Genomic DNA, 21,867 nt, shown 5'->3' with positions numbered 1-21,867 from the left:
TACGGTTGAAATAAGGAAACTTAGGAAGGTTGGTAAATTTGCTCATAGAGAAGGTGCTGGTTCTTCTGTATTTTGCCCCTCTCTGCTTTGCATCTGGAAGGCTAACTCTCATGGGCTGTGCCCCTAGGATCCCTTGTGGGTGGCTTTGGTGGGGTGTGGCCCACGGGAGACATCAGCAAGAGATCAGATGGTAGGAGGCAGGAGGCAGCACGTCCCTGCTCACTCCCTTCCCACAGTGGGAATACATCTGGGCAATGCCGGACACCCCATGGTGACACCTCCTGTCACGAGGCCCCTTCTTCATGGCTGCAGCTCACGGGCTTCACGGAACTCATTTCCTCCCCCTCCCTCTGCAGGCCTGGGGTGGCCATGGCTCCCCACTGAGGCTCGCTCTGAGGCTCTCGCCCTGTGCCCCGGCCTGCCTCTGCAGGTCATCCCTTCCGTGAACACCTCCCCCTGTGCCCATCTGGGTCGGCTTCTCTCCCCTGAGGGACTCTGATCGAATCAGAGATTCAGAAACACGGCGGCAAAGACCTCGGTGAGTTGCTTTCTGTTTTCTGGCAACCGCTAACCAGCAGACAACTTTTTATGTTTTGTTTTGTATTTTGTTGAGATGGAGTCTCGCTCTTGCCCAGGCTGGAGTGCAGTGGTACGATCTCAGCTCATCGCAACCTTCACCTCCCGGGTTCAAGTGATTCTCCTGCCTCAGCCTCCCAAGTAGCCGGAACTACAGGTGCGCGCCACCACACCGGCTAATTTTGTATTTTTAGTAGAGACGGGGTTTCACCGTCTTGGCCAGCTGGTCTCGAACTCCTGACCTCATGATCCGCCTGCCTCAGCCTCCCAAAGTTCTGGGATTACAGGCGTGAGCCACCATGCCTGGCCGGCAGACATCTTTTTAGTTTGTCTGGTTGGTTTGCTTTGTTTTCAAATAAGACGATTGGAGGCTGGCCCTGTGATTGGGAGCTAGAAGCAGGAAGGGCCTCGCAACCTGTGGGTCTAGCTGCCGGACCGCTTCGTCCCGAGTTCTTTCTGGGATGACCCTGGCGTGGATTAACTATACCTCCTCACGATTCCTATCGTACCAGTTGCTCGTGCAACTTCTGTGGCATCTAATGAAGCCACAGAAGCTCCATGGGAGCAGGGACGTTGTCTTGCTCTTTGTCCCGGGGGCCTAGAACCATGGATTTGTTGAATGAATGAAATAATGTCTCACCAGGCGCAGTGGCTCATGCCTGTCATCCCAGCAATTTGGGAAGCTTGCTTGAGCTCAGGAGTTCACGACCAGCCTAGGCAACATGCTGAAACCCTGTCTCTACAAAAAATACAAAGAGCAGCCTGGTGTGGGTGGCGTGTGCCTGCAGTTCCAGCTACTCGGGAGGCTGAGGTAGGAGAGTTGCTTGAGCCAAGGATAAAGAGTCACAGTGAGCCAAGATCACACCACTGCACTCCAGCCGGGACAACACAGTGAGACCCTGTTTAAAAAAAATGAAATAATGTCTCTTTATAGATGCTACCATCACTCAACAAACCATGTATTAAATGTCTATCCAGCAGATGTCGTCTTGGGCCCGGAGACGCAGGGACGCAGAGGGACACAGTCTGGTTGAAGAGATTCTGGCCTCTGCAACTTTGTCCATGTGGCGCCCTCTGCTGGAATGCCCTTTACCACCCTGTCCTGCTGTCCTGACAAACTCTGACCCACCTTCCATGACTTTTCCGGGGAAGCCTGGAAGCGTTATATATAAAGCTATAGAGTTGCTAAACTTTGGCTTAGCGTATTACCATAATGACGATACTCATTTTCCAGTAAGTGTCGCCCCATGGCTCCCCTGTGAGCCTCTGAAGGGAAATATATGTTTCAATGCATTTTTCGAGAGAGTCTGGCAGCTGCTTCAGCCACCCAAATGCTGAATTTAGTGTCTGCCAATTGACACTGTTTGCAGACACAGTTCCCTTGATATTGGACATCTACGCTTTAGGTCATCTCTAACTTTCTTTTTCCTATTTTTCTGAATCCAATATTAAGGTTTTAATAATTTAAAAACATTTAATTTGGGCTCCCTCAATCTTTAACACCACGGTTGGGTGGTTCCTCTTGATTGAAGAATGAATGGGATTAGAGGGAGGGTCAGGCACCTGGATGGCTTTAGGTTATGCAATGCTTCTTCTTCCCCTTACAGCTACTGTTTCCAAATAAATACTGTAGATGCCAGAGTATCACTTTGTGGAAGCCTCTGTCCATGTTTGCAGTCTCAGAGCATATGGATGCAAATTGCTAGACTAACTCAATTTCCCAGAGCCTCAGGTGTACCCGCCTCCATTACAGCGATCTTGAGGCAGGGGTCTCTGGGCCATTATTGCTTCTGTTGTCAGTACCTGGTGAGCTCGCGTTTGAATGTCCCTGAGCTAAAATAAAATCAACGGAAAGAGCATTTGCTTCTTGGGCTATGGAAATGGGAACTCAGTCCTAAATCCACTCATATCTTCATGGCTGGCAATTTAGGAGCAGATGAGAAGACCCAAATTCACCAGTCCTATTTATTTAGCCGTGCTAATATTGGATAAACTCATCTGCGGAATGCCATATTGGGATATACTTATTCATGCTCTGATTTTAGAGCATCCAGCTCTTTAACATTCTCTGCTGTAAAATTAAAATGTTCTGGAAGTTCTATGTCTGTTTATTAGGTTCCTATCAGAAAAATGACTAAAGGATTTATTTGCAAAGAGTTGGTGTTTAAACCCTTGTTAACATCTACAATGAGAGAAAAATAATGAGCAAATTCATCCACCGTGATGACATTTTTAACTCTTTTAACCTGCAGGTTTGGTTGATCATAATTCATAAATAAAAGAAAATGAATTTGTATTGTCCTAAGACTGAGATAGCACCTTACAGAGTGAGGCTCTGTCAGCACATTCTTTATTTAACGAGGACCGAAACACCAGTTAGCATAGGGCATGACGCTGCTTGCTAAAAGACAATGGTACCCTTGCATCACGTAATACTTCTGTACGTGCCACTCATGGGGGCATTTTCACCAGGGATTCTAAATTAGGGCATTAAAAAAATGGAAGTGGAGTTAGTATTGATTTCTCCGATTTAAAGGCTGTTAAATTGTTTTATTTCCCCTCTAAGGACTCCCTTGAAAATGCTCACATGCTTCATCCCCGTTCCATATCTGCCCAGGGAAAAGCTATCTTGGACACACCCCAAATGGCCATGGGGAAGTCTACACTGTGCCCCGAGGAGGGGAGTCATTCTGGGAGAAGCCATGGTCCCCATTCCCATGGCTACCAGTCAGCTACCAGTCTGCTGCTTGCTTTTTCAGAATGGAACTCTCTGTGACCTCCAGGAAACAGCTCCAGTCCCCAAGCCCCCGCACCGTGCCGGTAGCCCTGCTTGGAGGAAATGAGTAGGGCATTCTGTACCTGAGGAATTGTTCCTGAGGCTTCAAAGAGGGCACTGCAGTCCCCTTCATGATATGCTTCCTTACACTCCCGGCAGAAGGCGAACTGCAAAAGAAGGCACATCCGTTAATTAGGGACATGAGGTTGCATTTGGATATAACACATTTTCCTTTTTCCAAACACATTATATTCATTCCTCTGGCTTGTGCGAAGGTTTCTACATCAGATTACTTTTTTTTGCAAAAAGAAATCAAGTTATATTTTGATGTGATTGTCCACTCTTTACTGAAGAGTGTTCCAAGCACCAGAGCAGGGCTACAGAGACAATGAGTCACATTTCCTTCCTTCAAGATGTTTCCACTCTAGTGTAAGAAACAGTGATACGGTTTGGCTGCATCCCCACCCAAATCTCATCTTGAATTCTAGTTCCCATAATCCCCATTATGGGAAAGACCCAGTGGGAGGTAACTGAATCATGGGGATGGTTTCCCTCATGCTATTCTCGTGACAGTGAGTGAGTTCTCAAGAGATCTGATGGTTTTATCATGGGCTCCCCACTTTGCTCAGCTCTCATTCTCCTTCCTGCCACCATGTGAAGAAGGATGTGTTTGCTTCCCCTTCTGCCATGATTGTGAGTTTCCTGAGGCCTCCTCAGCCCTACAGAACTATGAGTCAATTAAACCTCTTGCCTTTATAAATCACCCAGTCTCGGGTATGTCCTTATAGCAGTGTGAGAACAGACTAGTACACAGAGAAACGCAAATAAACACCCACAGCAAAGCTTAATTGGTACTAGGATATAAGGAAAAAAACTTCATTCAAGGCATTCACATTCCATGTTTGTTTGTGTACAGAGAAGATTTCTAGGCCCATGTCAGTGGACTTACTTTAATATTGAAAGCGTATTACAGAAAAAGAAATGGGTGGCTAGGGGCTGAATTGTGCCCTCTCATAATTGATAGGTTGAAGGAGGAACTCAGAACGTAACTGTATTTGGAGATAGGGACTTGAAAGTGATAAGGGAAGCTGAGGTTGTTAGATGAGGTTTTATTCAATCTGACTGGTGTCCTTACAAGGAGAGGCAATTAGGACAGAGACACGGACAGAGAGATGATGGCCAGCATTCACCATGGGACTGAAGACGCCCAAGGGAGCAATGCCCTCTACCCGCCGTTTTACAGAGAAGAAAGCTGGAAGAGTGAGTGCCAGCTAGGCTTGTTCAGGGCTGTCTGTCTGGGATCCATGGACCCCTCCAGAAAGCACATCCCATTCTCACTGTCACCAGCCATGCTCCAAAGTGGCTGTCACGGCGGAAGGGTGGGTTAGCAGCGGAACACACTGGACTGGAGCTGCCATCCCATCCCCTGCCACCGGAAACACCTTGGGGAAACCGCCTTGGTTTCTGTGCCTTGGTTTCCCCCTTGGACATGCCAGGATAACAATGACAGCTATCTCATATGACCCCTGGGAGGGGTAGTGAGATAGCACCCGCTGAGTGGCTGCAACCACAGCAGACGATGTGTTCTAAACCTTAAGGAGATGGCACCAGCCAGGGACTATTTTGCCTCTACTCCAGTTCTGAGGAAGGAGTTTCCTCACCAGAGAACTGGTTTCTTTCAATGCACATTTCTTTAATCAGCAGTGGCCAACATCTCCCACAGCAGAAACTGTATTCAGAGAAGGCATTTCAGCAGAGAAGAGAGGTGCTGTCCACAAGTACGGTGTGCAGATGATGGAGGTGGTCTTGGGGCACAGAGGCAAATTGACAGTATCCTCTTTCCCTTGAGAGGTGGGCTTTACATCTCTTCTGCTGACAACCAGTTGTGTTGAGTACTTGGCTACTAGGATATGGTGGAAGTGATGGTGTACCACTTTCTAGGCCCAGGCCTCAAAAAACCACAGACTTCCATTTCCTGTTGGGATACTTGCTCTTGAAGCCCCACTGCCATATGATAAGGAAGCCCAACAGCCCAAGAGACGCCCACATGGAGAATTGTGGCCTCAACAACGGCCCTGTCTGAGCTTTTAGCAGACAGCCAGCACCAACTCGCCACCTCTGTGACTGGGTCATACTCCAGGTCGACTGCTGTTATTTGAAACCATTAAATCTTAGGGTGGTTTTTACACAGCAATAAATATCTGATACAGTAATAAATAAGAATATGATATGCTGAAAGTGATGTCTGGAAGATTCAAACGATTTTCAGAGAAGTAAAAGTTCTCAGACTCCTATTTTCTAGCCTAAGTCAGGAATTTCGCCTAGTTTTGCTTAAGACAGGTCTGATTTGAATTGAAAAACAAAAATAAAAACAAATAGGATATAAAACCAACTCTACCCCAAAATACAGCGTAATTCCTCTTTGCCTCAAAAAACAATAGCTTACCCAATGCCATTTTCCCCTCATGTTGTCTTCACCATGTGAACAGACTTTTCTCCTTCCCCATGTCCAATTTCTTGTTTTAAAAACTCATCTGAAAAGTATTTTAATCTCAGAACATCAGAAACAAAAAGGAAAAGCTTTTTATAAGGAAATAACCTCTTCAGAAGTAGGCCACAATAGATCTTCAAGCCATCACTTTTAGCATATGATATTCTTATTTCTTCTCCTAGCAGAGAGACTGAACTCAAATTTAGTGAAATGTAAACTTCATTTAAAGGTTGGTGGGAGAGCATGTGTGCATCAGAATGTCCTTCACCAACATTACCAGGCTTCGGTTTCTGACATTTTATTTTCTTTGAACTAAAAGTGAATTCACTGAATAGTGAGTTGGGTTCTAGGATTTTCTCCTATTTTAAAAAACTGTTATCTGTTAATACTTGGCCCTGCTTCACATTCATTCCTCTGCTCTTACATGCTTTGTTGGAAAATGTGGACGGAAGGCCCCGTCATAGAGAACTGGCAATGGGGTCTCAGCCTACTGCTTTCTAGAGAAGCAAATCTGATCTGTTGGCGTGACAGGGAAAACCCTTCACATCTTATTAGCTAGTGGATGAGATATAAAATCAGTTTCATGGTAGAGGAACACCCTGGAGGTTGATCAGTTTGTCAGAATAAATAGGCCTTTCCTGACACAAAGATATTAAATTCCCTTTCACACCAGTACTGCAAAGAATGGACTATGAGAAGTAACAGAAAGGGAAGATTGTGTCAGATGAAAGCCTCCTCACTTCAGCATGACAAAAGGCAAGTAAATGCTGCAGGAAAATTCTGGTGATGACGTCACAGAATACACTGGCTAATTTGCTTCTATTCAGAGTATTAATTTAAATTTAGATCTATCATGAAGTGGTCCTTCCCAATTAAGTGACATGAATCTGTCTCATACGCAATGAGGGAAACATCTAGGTCTGATTTGATCTCGGAAATGTTTGAGTTTTCAAGCACATTATCCAGAACTCGAGACTCTCAACCTTCAGTTCTTACGTTACACACCAGCGTGCCCCGCAGTGCCACAACAAACTCATAGGGGTGCCCTGGGATAGTCCAGGATTTTCAGTAAAACACAGCCTGGCTGATGAACACGATGTGATTTATTAACTCAAGGCAGTTCCCAGTGTTCATGTAGATCATGCCACTTTCATTTTTGTGGCATTCTATCTTTGCAAAGCTGGGTTTTTGGAAGTTACCAGAATAGAAAACAAGTACCATGTAAACATCCATTTGGAACAAAGATTTGATTATTTAAGAATCAATTAAAGCTCATTGTTTGTTTTTTTTTTTATCATGTGAATTATCATTTCAGATAACTATTCAGTTGCTAAGACATTAATTCTTATTATGTTATGTGGCCCTAAATCTTTCATAACTACAACTGTTAGGCATTTCTTTTGGCCTGGAAATGCCATGAAAAATGAACTGAGCTGCTAAGGGCATGGTGAACAGAAGTCTGGATCAGGCAGACACAAAACTCCTTCCTGAGACAGTGTTTGGGCCAGTTTGCAGACACTTCCCATGGCGTAGCTGTTTCTAGAGAAAGGGGAAGAAAGCCAACCTAGCTCCATCAACATATTCACATCCATTCTGCTGACCTGAATGTCTCATATCTGGGGCACATGAGTCTTGCTTTAACCAGCCATGTAGAAGGCTGAAATTTACACAGGGATTTGCTGTTACTTAAAAACGGACTCACATTTGCTGAGGCTCCCTGAAGATGCATAATACCTCTCCAAACCTTATGAGGATGCATTAGCCAAATGGAAGTTAGTGTACCAGAAACATGGAGTATTATTTATATAGTATATGTTTTCAGGATTATCTTCTCTTATGGTGGATCTAACAAATACCACCCATTTCTGTATGTTTCTGTAGTTTTCTTTTTTTTTTTGAGAATTTTTTATTTTTATTTTTAATTTTTTTTAAAGACAGGGTTTCACCATGTTGGTCAGGCTGGTCTTGAACTCCCGACCTCAGGTGATCCGTCCACCTCGGCTTCCCAAAGTGCTGGGATTACAGGCATAAGCCACCATGCCTGACCTTTTTTGAGAATTTTAAAATGTCTTTAAACAATTATAAAAGTAATACCTACTTATTTCGTTGGCTCTCTAAACTCTATTCCTTTATAGATTTGATTAGAAGGCAAATACATGGACTGTATCATGATAGCTCCTGTGAAGAGAGTTTTACGTATCAACTTGGCTAGGCTATGGGCCTCAGTTACTCAAGCAGACACGAATCTAGATGTTTCTGTGAAGGTATCTTGTAGATGTGATTAGGATCTATAATCCGTTGATGTCAGGGTCACCTTATGTTTGGGTGCCACTGTCGGGGTTACCACTTTTGGGGGTCTGTCCTCCAGACTTTGACTCAGTGACTGATGAATAAAGTACACTGACACACAGATATTATGCTTTGTTAGTTCGGCTGAGGATCTGTGGCCGCTTTCAGTCTCCCTGGAGAGTGCTGTAAAGACATAGCAGCTGCTGGCCTTCACTAGCTAGTGAGACTTGCACGTATTCAGTAAAGTTTAATTGACAAAGGCTGGAGTCAACATTACTAGAGGTTAAAGATTAAAGGCCAGGTTCTGATGCCTACAGCAAACACTGTTAATGGGTAATATCCTTGGTCAATCTCCCCTCAAGAGAGCCATTTGGAATGAGCAAAGGTTAATGAGTAAACAAGTTTGTTAGGTAAACCCCCTACATTCTTTTGTTTCTGCTCTAATTTATTTAAGGGGACAAGGCTGTCTTCAGCCAAGAACTACAGAAAAAAAACTTTAGGCCTTTCAAAGGGGTTTGAGGATATATTCTATAACTTTCTCTAATATTTTTCCTTTAATATTTTTGCCACCACCCTGACTGAATCCTGGCGAATTGATTTTAAGTAAGAGAGGTTACCCTAGATAACCAGAAGGGGGCTTATTCAGTCAGTGGAATGGCCTTAAGAGCACAACTGAGGCATTCCTGAGGAAGAAGAGATTTCACCTGTGGACAGCAGCATCAAGCTGTGCCCAAGAGTTCCAGCCTGTTCTTCTTGATGGCCACCCTGCGGATTTAGGAGATGTCTACCCAGCCCCAAAACCATGTAAGCCACTTCCTTCCAGTAAATCTCTCCATATATATGTATATATTCACTCTTATAGATAAAATGTGTGTGTGCCTGCATGTATATATGTAGGGATATACACATACATATGCATACATGTGTGTATGTGTATGTGTATTTGATAAACACACCCTGCTGGTCTGGTCTCTCTGGTGAAGTTCTGCCTGATAAAGCTCCTATAGAAAAAATTTAACAAAGGTCACTTTATTCCTAGTCTTTGCAAAAGAAGTGATGTGAAAACAACTAAACCTTCCTTGATATCTGCAAAATTGTAGTTCAAACCTTATACATATATTTTAATTCCAGGTAGCCATATGGTAAATTCCTCTCAGAATTCAACACCAGGAGTAAGTTCACCACTTCCAATAATGTGGTGATTTCCCTTTATTTGACAATGAACATGGTCACCTAATACATTCTCCTCTGATATGTTTTCAAGCTTGAGAGCTTGGTGCCACACTTCCTTTTTTTTTTTTTTTTTTTTGAGATGGAGTCTTATTCTGTCACCCAGGCTGGAGTGCAGTGGTGGGATCTTGGCTCATTGCAACCTCCACCTCCCGAGTTCAAGTGATTCTCCTGTCTCAGCCTCCTGAGTAGCTGCGATTACAGATACACACCACCATGCCCAGCTAATTTTTGTATTTTTAGTAGAGACAGGGTTTCAGCATATTGGCCAGGCTTGTCTTGAACTCCTGACCTCATGATCTGCCTGCCTTAGCTTTCCAAAGTCTGGGCTTACAGGCATGAGCCACTGTGCCTGGCCGGTGACACAATTCTTACTTAACTCTAGCCATCAGCTTATCCTAAATGCCTAAAAGGAGGTAGAATTAAAAAAAAAAAAACTATTTAACAAAGGCTAAATTCAATTAGTCAATTTTTTTTCTATTGAGTAATAGCTAAAGTCTTCTTAACATTCAAGTCATATTTTTGCCTTGCAACTATATATATAAAAGTGAATACATGTGCTGTGTATTCACTTTTAGGATGAGTAAAATCTTGGCCCTAAGCAACATATAAAGAAATAGCATATTGTAATCTGTGAAATCATGTGCTAGATCTTTATATTTTTAAATACCAGATGTAGATTAGTGTTTAGAAGTGAACCCTTTGAAGTACACAGACTTGAAGTCTGAGGATCTAGACTTTATTATCTGTGTGATTCTAGCATCTCTTTGCTTTAGCTTTTTTGCATCTACAAAGAAGAAATAATAAGGCAATGAATATTTAACACAGTTTCTGGTACATGGCAAACACAAAAAATGGTTTTCTCTAATGGGCTATGATGTTTTACATGTGGCAAGAGTCAGAACAGTAAGAGAGTAGTAAGCGCCTTGCTAATTAAAGCAGTTTCCAGTATACTGATGATAATGACTGATGTGAATCTCGGGTGAAACTGAAACCTCCCCAGCAATGCCACGCTGGTAAACTCCTCATAGGACTGCTCTCTAGAAAGGGATGAGGCCTTTCTTTGCTGGTATACATGCCAAGGTAAGTCACTGTCAGCCCCCTTACACGCTCTGTACTACCAGAAAGCTAGGTGAATGGACCATCATGTCAATCATTCAATATCACGTCAGGGGAGTAGTCATTTGATTGACATTTGAGTTTGATTTCCCATATTTCCATAATGGTCACATTCAAAAGGGGCTGTATGTGTGCATTCTTTTTGGAAGCATGAAAAGGAACCAAATGAGCAGCTTCCAGTGCAATCAGAATATTCCAATGGTTGCTGATCAGTCAGGTTGAGAGCCAGTGGGTACCTACGAGCAATGACCCTTCAGATAAGGTTTTGATCCTTAAAGTTGAATGCTCTCTATACGAAAGCCAAGATTTCTTTGTGCCTGTTTTCTACCACGGCTGCATCTATTATAAAAGTATTTTATTATGTGCCATTTATTTTTCTTCCACAGCTCTGAAATTCTGTGTTAAAAGAATAGGAGAGAATCAAATACCATCTTAGCACCCCTTACTAGAGTCAAGGGAAACATCAAAGGTATGAAAGCACACATCTGTACTTCTTTGGGAATAGATGAAATGTTTTTGTCTTTGGTATGTAGCTTTCCAGAAGATGGCAGCAGAGATATGTGAGTCCAGCCGCAGCGTGTTAAAAAGAATAGATCAAAAGAGGACGTCTCCCTAGGAGTGACCAGCCACTGATACATGCAAAACTCGTTCTGACAAGACAGTACATTGAACAGAGATGGTGTTAGATTACAATGCATTAAAACACAATTTTGAAAAGAAGAAAGTAAGGTTATTTCCTTTCAAGTACACAACATCTTAAAATCACAGACTCTCATGGTGTGAGGCAATCTTAAACTATGCTAAGCTGCAGATGCTAACAGACGGAGACGATGTTCTATATGTGGTCTCCAAAGGGCTACAAAGAAATCGTTTTCAGGAGGCTGGATACAGCTCTATAGAGTAGCCACATTCCTTTGTCTTTCACAAATTCTCTACTAATCCCCAAGGATTAATATATATATTTTTTGAGACGGAGTCTTGCCAGGCTGGAGTGCAGTGGCACGATCTCTGCTCACTACAATTTCTGCCTCCTGTGGTCAAGCAATTCTCCTGCCTCAGCCTCCTAAGTAGCTGGGACTACAGGCGCCCGCCACCACGCCTGGCTAATTTTTGTATTTTTAGTAGAGACGGGGTTTCACCATATTGACCAGGATGGTCTCAATCTCTTGACCTCATGATCTGCCTGCCTCGGCCTCCCAAAGTGCTGGGACTATAGACGTGACCCACCACACCCAAACAGTCCCCAAGGATATTAAACAATGCCAATTAGTCTCCCACAAAATACTGTGATCTCTAACATTATGCATCTCTGGGCTTATTTTTGTTTTAGGTCTGCTCTTTGAACAGGCCTTTACTTTCTTTGGTTTGATTTCCATACATGGGAGCTCTTAAAAGATACCCGCAAAATCCCCTTTCCTTACACCATCGTCTGTTTCATCAAGTGTGTGCACGTCACTATCCCATCTTTCAGCTGTGCATTCTGCAGTGACACCCTCACTAAGAGTACATCTGGTAAGAAACTTATCACCACCTGTCTCAGAACTAGGTCCCCTCAGAGGAGATGAGCTCATCCATGAGGAGAAAAGACTCACTCAGGTGACTTTCAACAGGCTGACTTCAGCACCTTAAGTTAGGAGATACATGATAAGTTAGTGCTCCTCGTGATGGCTCTGCTGGGAATTAAATGTCCAGTCTATAATTATGGACAAAGACATTTACATTTACTTCCTAATTCAAAATAGTTTTGATTCTTTCCATAACTTGAAACGAAAATAAACTTAAAAATGTTTCTTGGCCATTTATGTATGTATGTATGTATGTATGTATGTATGTTTTTGAGATGGAGTCCCACTCTGTCACCCAGGCTAGAGTACAGTGGCTCGATCTTGGCTCACTGCAACCTCTGCCTCTTGGGTTCAAGTGATTCTCCTGCCTCAGTCTCCCGAGTAGCCGGAACTACAGGTACATGCCACCATGCCCAGCTATTTTTTTTTTTTTTTTGTATTTTTAGTAGAGATGGGGTTTCACTGTGTTAGCCAGGATGGTCCTGGTCTCCTGACCTCGTGATCTGCCCACCTCAGCCTCCCAAAGCGCTGGGATTACAGGTGTGAGCCACCATGCCTGGCCCTTACTTTTTCTTTTCTTTAAGAGTGTTAATAAAATATAATTTGCAGAGTCATAGGTTTTTTTAAAAAAATAAAATAAGTATTTTTTGAATGCAAAATACGTGCAGGTAGCATAAATTCAAAAGGTACAGAGTGAAAAATGTCTTCTTTCCTCCTCGGTCAGCTACATAGCTTCCCAGAGACAGTCACTGTCCCCTGTTTGTATAGGCATTGTTCCAGAAATATATTATGCACTCCATCATCAATGTATGCTATTTTTAAACAAAAATAGCCTATAAAATATTGTATAATGTGCCGTACTCTGCTTGTTGGTTTTTCATTTAATGCACCTTACAGGTGGCTCTCTATCAGTACACAGGGAGCTGCTCCATTCTTCTTGCACAGCCACGCAATATTCCTGGTATGCCTTGATTCATTCAACAGCCCCTCTGATAAGCATTTAGGTCCTTCCAATATTTTGCCATTACAAACAAAGCTGCAGGGAACGCCCTGCTCTTCGGGTCATTTCACACATGTGAAAGGAAATCTGTGGCAGAAATTTCTAGACATGAAATGGCCGGGTGAAAGGGCATATGGACTTTACCTTTTGATCGCTTTTGCGAGCCTCGTCAGTTACAGGCTTAGCAGCAAGGTGTGTGGAGGCTGCTTCTCCAACACGCTGTGGTCTCGACCACCACTTCTGTCCAGCTGCATTAAAAGAATACCAAATACATCCCAGCACTTCTGCTGAGACCTTCTTTTTTTTTTTTTTTTTTTTTTTTTTTTTTTTTGAGACGGAGTTTCGCTCTTGTTACCCAGGCTGGAGTGCAATGGCGCGATCTCGGCTCACCGCAACCTCCGCCTCCTGGATTCAGGCAATTCTCCTGCCTCAGCCTCCTGAGTAGCTGGGATTACAGGCACGCACAACCATGCCCAGCTAATTTTTGTATTTTTAGTAGAGACGGGGTTTCACCTTGTTGACCAGGATGGTCTCGATCTCTTGACCTCGTGATCCACCCGCCTCGGCCTCCCAAAGTGCTGGGATTACAGGCTTGAGCCACCGCGCCCGGCTGAGACCTTCTTTATACATGTTGTATCACCACAGAGATGCGTTCCTAGCCAAAGCAATTACTCTGCGCCATGTTTAAGTCTTGTCTACACAGCTGAAGCAGGGTCAGGGCCGGCCTGCGGTCGGGCCCACTCTGATCTTTCTCAGCTCAACACACGGGGAGCCGGTCGTCTCCTCGTGCTTATGGGCCTGAATCTGGCCCGCTTGCCAGGAAAGGCCTTGCAGTGAGTTTAAGCCCAGTGGCTTTAAAGGCAGACAGCCAACAAATTGGAGGTCCAAGTTAGAGAGAAAGAAAAAGCAGATGGGGGAGCGGCAGCTTCCCTCACTTGTGGCTATGTCCTGAGCCTCAGCGTGGCAGACTTGGCTCTCAGTGTCGCTTGCCAAGTGCCCTGACTGCAGCAGCCGGCCAGGGGACGGGGGCGGGGGGGGGGAACTGCAGTGGGAGCGCTGTAGGGTAGTGACTCCGTGTCCCTAAGCCCCCAATTGCTTTCTTACTCTCTCTTTACTGTGATCATTTCCAAAGGCAATTCCTATGGTGACAGTCATCTTCCCAGGTCCCCAGCGCTGGCATCTGTGTCACGACTTCCCTTGTTTCCCTTAGTAGGACCTGGTTGCAAGTTGGAACTCTTTTTTTTTTTTTTTTTGGAGACGTTGTCAGGCTGGAGTGCAGTGGCACAGTCACAGCTCACCCCAACCTCCACCTTCCAGGTCCGGGTTCAAGCAATTCTCCTGCCTCAGCCTCCCGAGTAGCTGGGATTACAGGCACGCACCACCATGCCCAGCTAATTTTTGTATTTTTAGTAGAGACGGGGTTTCACTATGTTGACCACACTGGTCTGGAACTCCAGACCTCATGATCTGCCTGCCTCTGCCTCCCAAAGTGCTGGGATTACAGGTGTGAGCCACTGCACCCAGCCTGGAACTCTTCTAAGTATTCAATGATCTGTTCACACCACCCTAAACAAACTTCTTGGTGGGTGAATTTCTATATCTGAGAATTCCCTTTACCGTCCTGCAAGGTCTGCCCAAATTTTGCTTTAAAGTGGGCGTTTCTCAGACCTTACCGAGCAGTTGGCTCCTTCTAGAAATGGAGCACTGGTCACAGAGCATCAAATTCAATGCCACTTTCAAATACTGCCATTCATTAGTGGGCCCATTCAAATATTGCCATTAATTAGTGAACATGTTTGAATCTGGCCATTCATTAGTAAAACGCACAGCATATGTCTTCTATAATTTTTAACTGGTCTCTAATCCTCATGACCTTATCATTTACAATCTGCAGCAAGGCACTAGACTCTGTAAAAATGATTACACTATGCCAGTAAAAATGTGAAATCCAAGCCATATGGCAATTTGAGCCTGATTTGTCCCGTGTGCCCGTGGGCATCCTTATGCTCTCCAGCACAGCAGGGGGGGCAAAATGCTTCCCCTGAACACCTGGGCCCGCCCCAGGCGACTTGGGGCAAGGCTAGCTTTGGAAAGGGGCCCGGCCGTGTTGGGGGCATCCTGCCAGCCATCTTACAGACTTTTGTTTTTGGAGGTTTTGCAGCTCCTCAATGATCACTCAATAAATCAGGCAAAATAAGATAGTAACCCCTTACTGTATACTGAACAGTCTCATAGGTGCCCTGTAGGTATATCTGTCCTGGCTCCTTTCCCCTACAGCCTCAGCCAAAATGATTAAGGTGTTTTCTGCCCAAGCACTCTTTCTCTTTCTTTCTTTCTTTTTTTTTTTTTTTGAGACAGAGTCTTGTTCTGTCACCCAGGCCAGAGTACAGTGGTGCGATTGCAGCTCACTGCAACCTCCACCTCCTGGGTTCAAGCGATTCTCCTGCCTTAGCCTACTGAGCAGCTGGTACTATAAATGTGCACCACCATGCGTAGTTAGTTCCTGTATTTTTAGTAGAGATGGGCTTCACCATATTGGCAGGCTGGTCTTGAACTCCTGAACTCGTGATCTGCCTGCCTCAGCCTCCCAGAGTGTCGGGATTATAGGCGTGAGCCACTGTGCCCAGCCCCAAGCACTCCTTCTTACACATACCTCTATGAAACTGTTTCACATCCTATGTGAAACTGTTTCCACCTATCTCCTCTTCTAAATAGATAGGATTTGTATCGTATTCATCTTTGTCTCCCCAAGATTCAGGTGCTACAACACAGTAGGTGATCAGCGTCTCTTTGTGGAGCTTATAGCTAAGGTGGATATTTACAACGAACAAAAGAGCTAGAGGGCAACTGTGTACTGTGTGATACCATGTACAACCATGGGTCCAATTCAGTATTCTTGTGTAAGTCTCAAGGGTCCCATAGAAGAGATCCAGGTGGGTTGAGTTCGGTGGGCAAGAACATGTGGAGATGGCATTTGTTTTTCTGCCCTTCACATTTGCCCCTTTAGGGAGCAGTTCTAACATCAGGCTTCATCAATTGCCTCTCTTGTAACAACTTCTCAAAATCTATTCCACGCTCCCTAACTCCTCTTTTAAGGTGCACTTTGCTTATAGCATATTTCCATTTGGAGAGGTTGCAGTCACCTCAAATTTGAGTCAATTCTAATTCCATGTGGTTACCATGAAGTTGCAAGGTCCTAACAGAGTAATGGGAATCAACAAACTTGCAGAATGAACAAGCAGTAGCAGCTGGAAAGACCTCAACTTCCGAGAGGCAGAAGAGGATAGCACACTGCTGAGGGAACGCAGCACTGAGAATGGAGAGGTCAGTCCTGAGTGTAAGAGGAATAACTAACACTTTCAGCTGGGGAAATTTCTTTTTTTTTTTTTTTAAGAAAGAAAGAAGAAGAAAAAAAGAAAGAGAGAAAGAAAGGGAAAAAAGAATGAAAGAGAGAAAGAAAGAGGAAGAGAAAGAGGGAGAGAGGGGAAATTTCTTTAGTGACTTTGGAGCCCACAATTTTGGTCCATGGTTCAATGGTTGGCTAGATTCAGAGGGTAAGGTCACAGGCATGATGGGGTAGAGAAGGCTTCACAACAGAGAGCTCTGAATCAGTTTGAAAACAGAAAAGGTTGATGAAAACAGAGAGAATGAAGATGCTAGCAGGAGCGAGGGCAGGATGGGGTAAAGTCCCAGAAACAGTCAAGGCCAGGAAGACGCAAACATTAAAAGGTTTATGGCTTTCAATGGAGGAGGACTAGATTTTGTGGCAAAATCCTGGAAGGGTCACATTAGTGAGAAAGTTTTCTCCAGGAGATGACACCTGTGTCCTTGGTCTTCCTAACAAAGCACCATAGCAGCTCTGAATCTTCTGGAGTCTAGGGGAAGAAGAGAGCCACAGATGGAGAAGGAGGCTGAAACAGTTACTGTCAACTGAAGCATCCACGAGACACACATTGAAGGGATGCCCACCCATGTTGAGAAGTAAATTCACATCACAGCACTGAGTCTAGTTAGTTCCCTAGAATGTGGTTCCCAGACCAGCAGCATCAGCATCACTGGGGAGCATGTCAGAAAACCCAAATCTCAGTCCCTACCCCAGAAGTACTAGACTAGAATCTTTCATTTTACCACAATCCCTGAGTGACTTGTATGTACCATTCAAAGACCCTGTTCTAGCCCATCCATTCAACCAAAAGTACCTGAATGCATGCTGTGCATTGCTGGGGCCTGCAAAGATGAACATATATAAACTTCTGAGTTTCGAAGGAGTCACAATCCACCTCTCCCTTGTTCTACCCAACCCTCCTGTTCCACAAGTACTCATCAAGCATGTACCGTGTGTAAATGGTAAGGCATTGGCCATTCTTCATGGCCTTGCAGAGTTCACAGTCAGCTGTGTCCTGATCATATGATGGATGTGAGGTTCCATGGGAGCAGAGTATGAGCAGTGATACAGTCAGGATACAGGGAAATACTGGGTAAAAGAGGGCAGTTCCCCAGCGAAGCCCCCACCCTCAAGCCTGGAAACCCACAGCCCTAAATGGGAACAGGCATTCCTGTTTTCACACCCAAATGTTGTCTTCTGGCCCACCATGCTCCCCTATCCTGTCCCCATATAAACTCCAAACCCCAGGCTTCATAAACAGATGAGCAGATAAACAGAAGAGCAGCAGAGCAGCAGAGAAGGAGAGAAGAGAAGGAACATCTGAATGTCCAGAGGAGTTCTGCTGTAAACAGTTAGAGAGCAGATTGGCTGCTCGACAGCCAAACTCCAGGGGAAGATCATCTTTCCACTCCATCCCCTTTCCAGCTCCCCATCCACCTGCTGAGAGCCACATCTACCACTCAACAAAACCCTGCATTCACCATCCTTCAAGTCCATGTGTGAACTGATTTTTCCTGGATGCCAGACAAGAACTTGGAATATAGAAAGCTGTCACGCTGGCCTTCTGCCCTTGCAAAAAGGCAGAGGGTCCACTGAGCTGTTTAACACTTAAGCTGTCTGTAGACAGCAAAGTTAAAAGGGTGCACTGGGCCTCGGGAGTCGCAGGCTACCACCCCTAGATGCTACCTTGGGGCCAGAGGCTAGAAGTGCTTGCCCAAGCTCCTGCACCTGCCCATCTGCATGCTCCCCTTCCCGTAATGGGTTTGAGCAGTGGTGGGGGCTGAACAGAAGAGCCACATACCTGTTTCATATCCTTCAAGGGGGGTGGGTCAGAAACTCCCTAGTTTTAGCAGAAAGAAGAGGAGGGTAAACTGGGACCACTGGAGTTTGCTGGAAATGACAGCCCCAGAGAGCACCAAGTGCTAGGGATGGTGCCAGCACTGCCAGTGTAATACACTCTGCTGGTGTCATTCTGCAACAATTTTGTCTTTTTGATTTGAAACCACCATAAAAGGACACAGTGCTGTCCAATTGAAACAGCAATAAATTTTTTTTTTTTTTTTTTTTTAAGATGGAGTCTCAGTCTGTTGTCCAGACTGGAGTGCAGTGGCATGATCTCAGCTGACTGCAACCTCCACCTCCTGGGTTCAAGCGATTCTCCTGCCTCAGCCTCTCAAGTAGCTGGGATGACAGGTGCATGCCACCACACTCAGCTAATATTTGTATTTTTAGTAGAGATGGAGTGTCACCATGTTGGCCAGGCTGGTCTTGAACTCCCAACCTAAGGTGATCTGCCTACCTCAACCTCCCAAAGTGCTGGGATTACAGGCATGAGCCACTGAAACCAGCCCAACAGCAATAATTTTTAATGGTCTAGTAGCTACATGAAAAGAGGAAAAAGAAACAGATAAAATTAATTTCAATATTTTACTTAACTAAATATAGTCAAAACTGCATTATTTCAACATGCAATCAAAACAAAAATTGGTAATGAGTTATTTTACTTTCCTTTTTACTAAGCTTTTGGAATCAGGTCTTCTTTCAAACTTCCAACGGATCTCAGTTTGTAACCAGGTGTCCCAAGGTCTTGGCCTCTCCTTCCTCAGGAATGGGGGAAGCGGCCCTGGAGGTGCAGTGGGCTTACCATTCATATAAATATCACGGACCCAAAGAGTTTTGCAGAGAGTGATTTATTAGGCAGAAAGAGATAGAGATAGAGATAGAGATAGAGATAGAGATAGAGATAGATAGAGAGAGAGAGAGAGAGAGAGAGAGAGAGAGAGAGAGAGAGAGTTCCCACACTGTTGTGGGAGGGGACCCCAGAGAGAGAAATCTGCACAGGTAAAGAGGGATAGATGGGCCGGGAGTGGTGGCTCACAGCTGTAATCCCAGCACTTTGGGAGGCCAAGGCGGGCGGATCACGAGGTCAAAAGATCGAGACCATCCTGGCCAACATGGTGAAATCCTGTCTCTACTAAAAATACAAAAATAAGTTGGGTGTGGTGGTGCGTGCCTGTAGTCCCAGCTACTCGGGAGGCTGAGGCAGGAGAACTGCTTGAACCTGGGAGGCAGAGGTTGCGGTGAGCCGAGATCGCGCCATGGCACTCCAGCCTGGTGCCTGGCGATGGGCGATGGAATAACACTCTGTCTAAAAAAAAACAAAAAACAGCAACAAAAAAAAAACGTATAGACAGCTCCCTCATTGCCATAGAATGGGATCTAGAGAAGGAGTCTGCAAAGGTAAGCAGCAGTAGGGTATCAACTTTGAAGTTATTCCTGCCCCATTCATGTTCTTGTCCAATGAGAGGAGTTCTTCCCCTCTGGAGTGATTGATCTTTGACTCTGATCCCAGATTGGTTTCTTGGGCCCACAACAGAGCCCCTCCTCCCAGGGCTTTTGGCGGGCTTTCTGAACAAAGGAAGCTCACCTGATTTTACGGAGCCCACACGGGAAAGTTAGACAAAGAACTCTAGGTTCTCGGATGGGGAGGTGGATGGAGGCATGGCGCTGGGAAGTTCTTGCTTTTGAAACCACGCCCCTTGCAGACCAAGGAAGAGAAGTTAACATAGTTCCTCAAGTTGAGACTAGCCCTATTCTATGGGCTCAACCTCACGTGGTCATCATGTTGGACACAGCCTCACATGGCTGGTGGCTGCCATGCTGGACTGCACAGCTCTACAAGGACCCTGCAGTCTTTGGAACCCCTGGACCACGCAGAGTTCAGTTAAGGGTCCACAGAACAAAAGCGGCAGAATACCTTCAATATCTTACAAGGAAATAGGATGAGGTGAGGTGGGGGCACAGGGAAGATTAGCAAATAAAATGTATTTTTATTTTTTTGAGACAGAGTTTCACTCTTGTTGCCCAGGCTGGCGTGCAATAGCACGATCTTGGCTCATTGCAACCTCTGTCTCCTGGGTTCAAGCAATTCTCCTGCCTCAGCCTCCCAAGTAGCTGGAATTACAGGTGCCCACCACCATGCTCAGCTAATTTTTGTATTTTTAGTAGAGATGGGGTTTTGCTACATTGGCCAGGCTGGTCTCAAACCCCCGACCTCAGGTAATCTGCCCACTTTGGCTTCCCAAAGTGCTGTTATTATAGGCATGAGCCACTGTGCTGGCCGAAAATTAAACGTATTCTAAAGCAAAGAAATTCAGATTTTTTTTTTTCCTAATAAAGGATGCCCTGTTTATTTTCATCCTTTGGATGAATCATATGAGTTTCACTTTGCACTGTGGTGAAGAAAATAACTGCAGGGGACAGAAAATCAGTCAAATTAAAGAAAATATGAAGTGTGACTGTCCTGCAGTGAGAGCATATGAATTTTTCTGCCACACACTCTGAGTCATTTGTTAAAGAAAGCCAGAAAACAAGAACTGGCCTGGGTTATCGCTAACCTTCACCGTGTCTCTGGTTGTCTGATTTACTTGTTTGCACACTTTGTCAAATCTTGGACCAAGGACAGATAGCGTCCAGGCCATAACTCACGGGAAGACTGTTGATCAGAGTACGCTGCAAACAAACATGTGTTTCTGATGGCTGCGGCACCATCCTTTGTCATAGAATGAGTTTAATAAACATGAAGTCGTAAAAATCCACCATTCACATGAGTTTTGACCTGCTGTTTTGACAGCGTCTTAATTTAGCCAATAAAGAAGGTTGGGTAAGAGGCACTTCCTTTGTGTGTAAAGTTTCAGGCTGGAAGGCTTGGTCTGGCATGGTTTTAGCACAGGACTTTCATTTGTGATAGTTCCGTCATTCAGTCATGTCCTGGGAAAGTGAGAACATTCACCCTACCAAAAGCCAGTTATACTTTAGCACCAAATAATTGATTTTAAAAGTTAGAGTTGGCTGAGCACGGTGGCTCATGAGCGTAAGCCCAGCATTTTGGTAGGCCAAGGTGGGCGGATCACCTGAGGCCAGGAGTTCAAGAGCAGCCTGGCCAACAGGGTGAAACCATGTCTCTACTACAAATACAAAAACATTAGCTGGGCATGGTGGCAGGTGCCTGTAATCCCAGTTGCTCAGGAGGCGGGAGAGTTGCTTGCACCCGGGAGGCAGAGGTTGCAGTGAGCTGAGATTGCACCACTGCACTCCATCCTGTGTGAAAAGAGACAGATTCTGTCTCAAAAACACCAAAAAAAGTTAGAGTCCTGATATAGATTTTACCCTTGAAGTTAAGTACAAGGGTACCAAGGGTAAAATCTATGTCTCAAACACTTTCTAGCCTCAGGTCTCTCCATGACATTCTCAGGCAGCTGCATTTGGATTTCCAGGGCTGGACTGGACCTCAAGTGTTTCTGACCCAGAACCTCTGCCCTAGATGATTATTCGTGAATGTTCTGTCTCCAAATGGGAGAGAGAAAATGAGAGATCCAGGGGTCTGAGATGTTTATTCACACACCAGTCTCTCTGGAGCTAAGCGGTAATGCTTCT

General features: G+C 44.8%; 1 protein-coding gene across 4 annotated transcripts in view; it reads right to left on the bottom strand.

Annotated features, from left to right (window-relative positions):
- The window catches only part of PRKN (parkin RBR E3 ubiquitin protein ligase), a 1,400,491-nt gene that overhangs the window by 33,102 nt on the left and 1,345,522 nt on the right, over positions 1 to 21,867 (bottom strand). For all 4 annotated transcript variants that reach the window (XM_074397175.1, XM_003933783.4, XM_074397176.1 and 1 more), the window contains one exon: positions 3,436 to 3,519. In XM_074397175.1, coding sequence (XP_074253276.1) covers positions 3,436 to 3,519 — 84 coding nt within the window. The remainder of the gene's footprint in view (positions 1 to 3,435; positions 3,520 to 21,867) is intronic.

Source organism: Saimiri boliviensis, chromosome 4 (assembly GCF_048565385.1).
Source record: "Saimiri boliviensis isolate mSaiBol1 chromosome 4, mSaiBol1.pri, whole genome shotgun sequence".
Taxonomy (NCBI): Eukaryota; Metazoa; Chordata; class Mammalia; order Primates; family Cebidae; genus Saimiri; species Saimiri boliviensis.
Note: the sequence above shows the minus strand (reverse complement) of the source record. Positions and strands in the feature narration are given on the sequence as shown.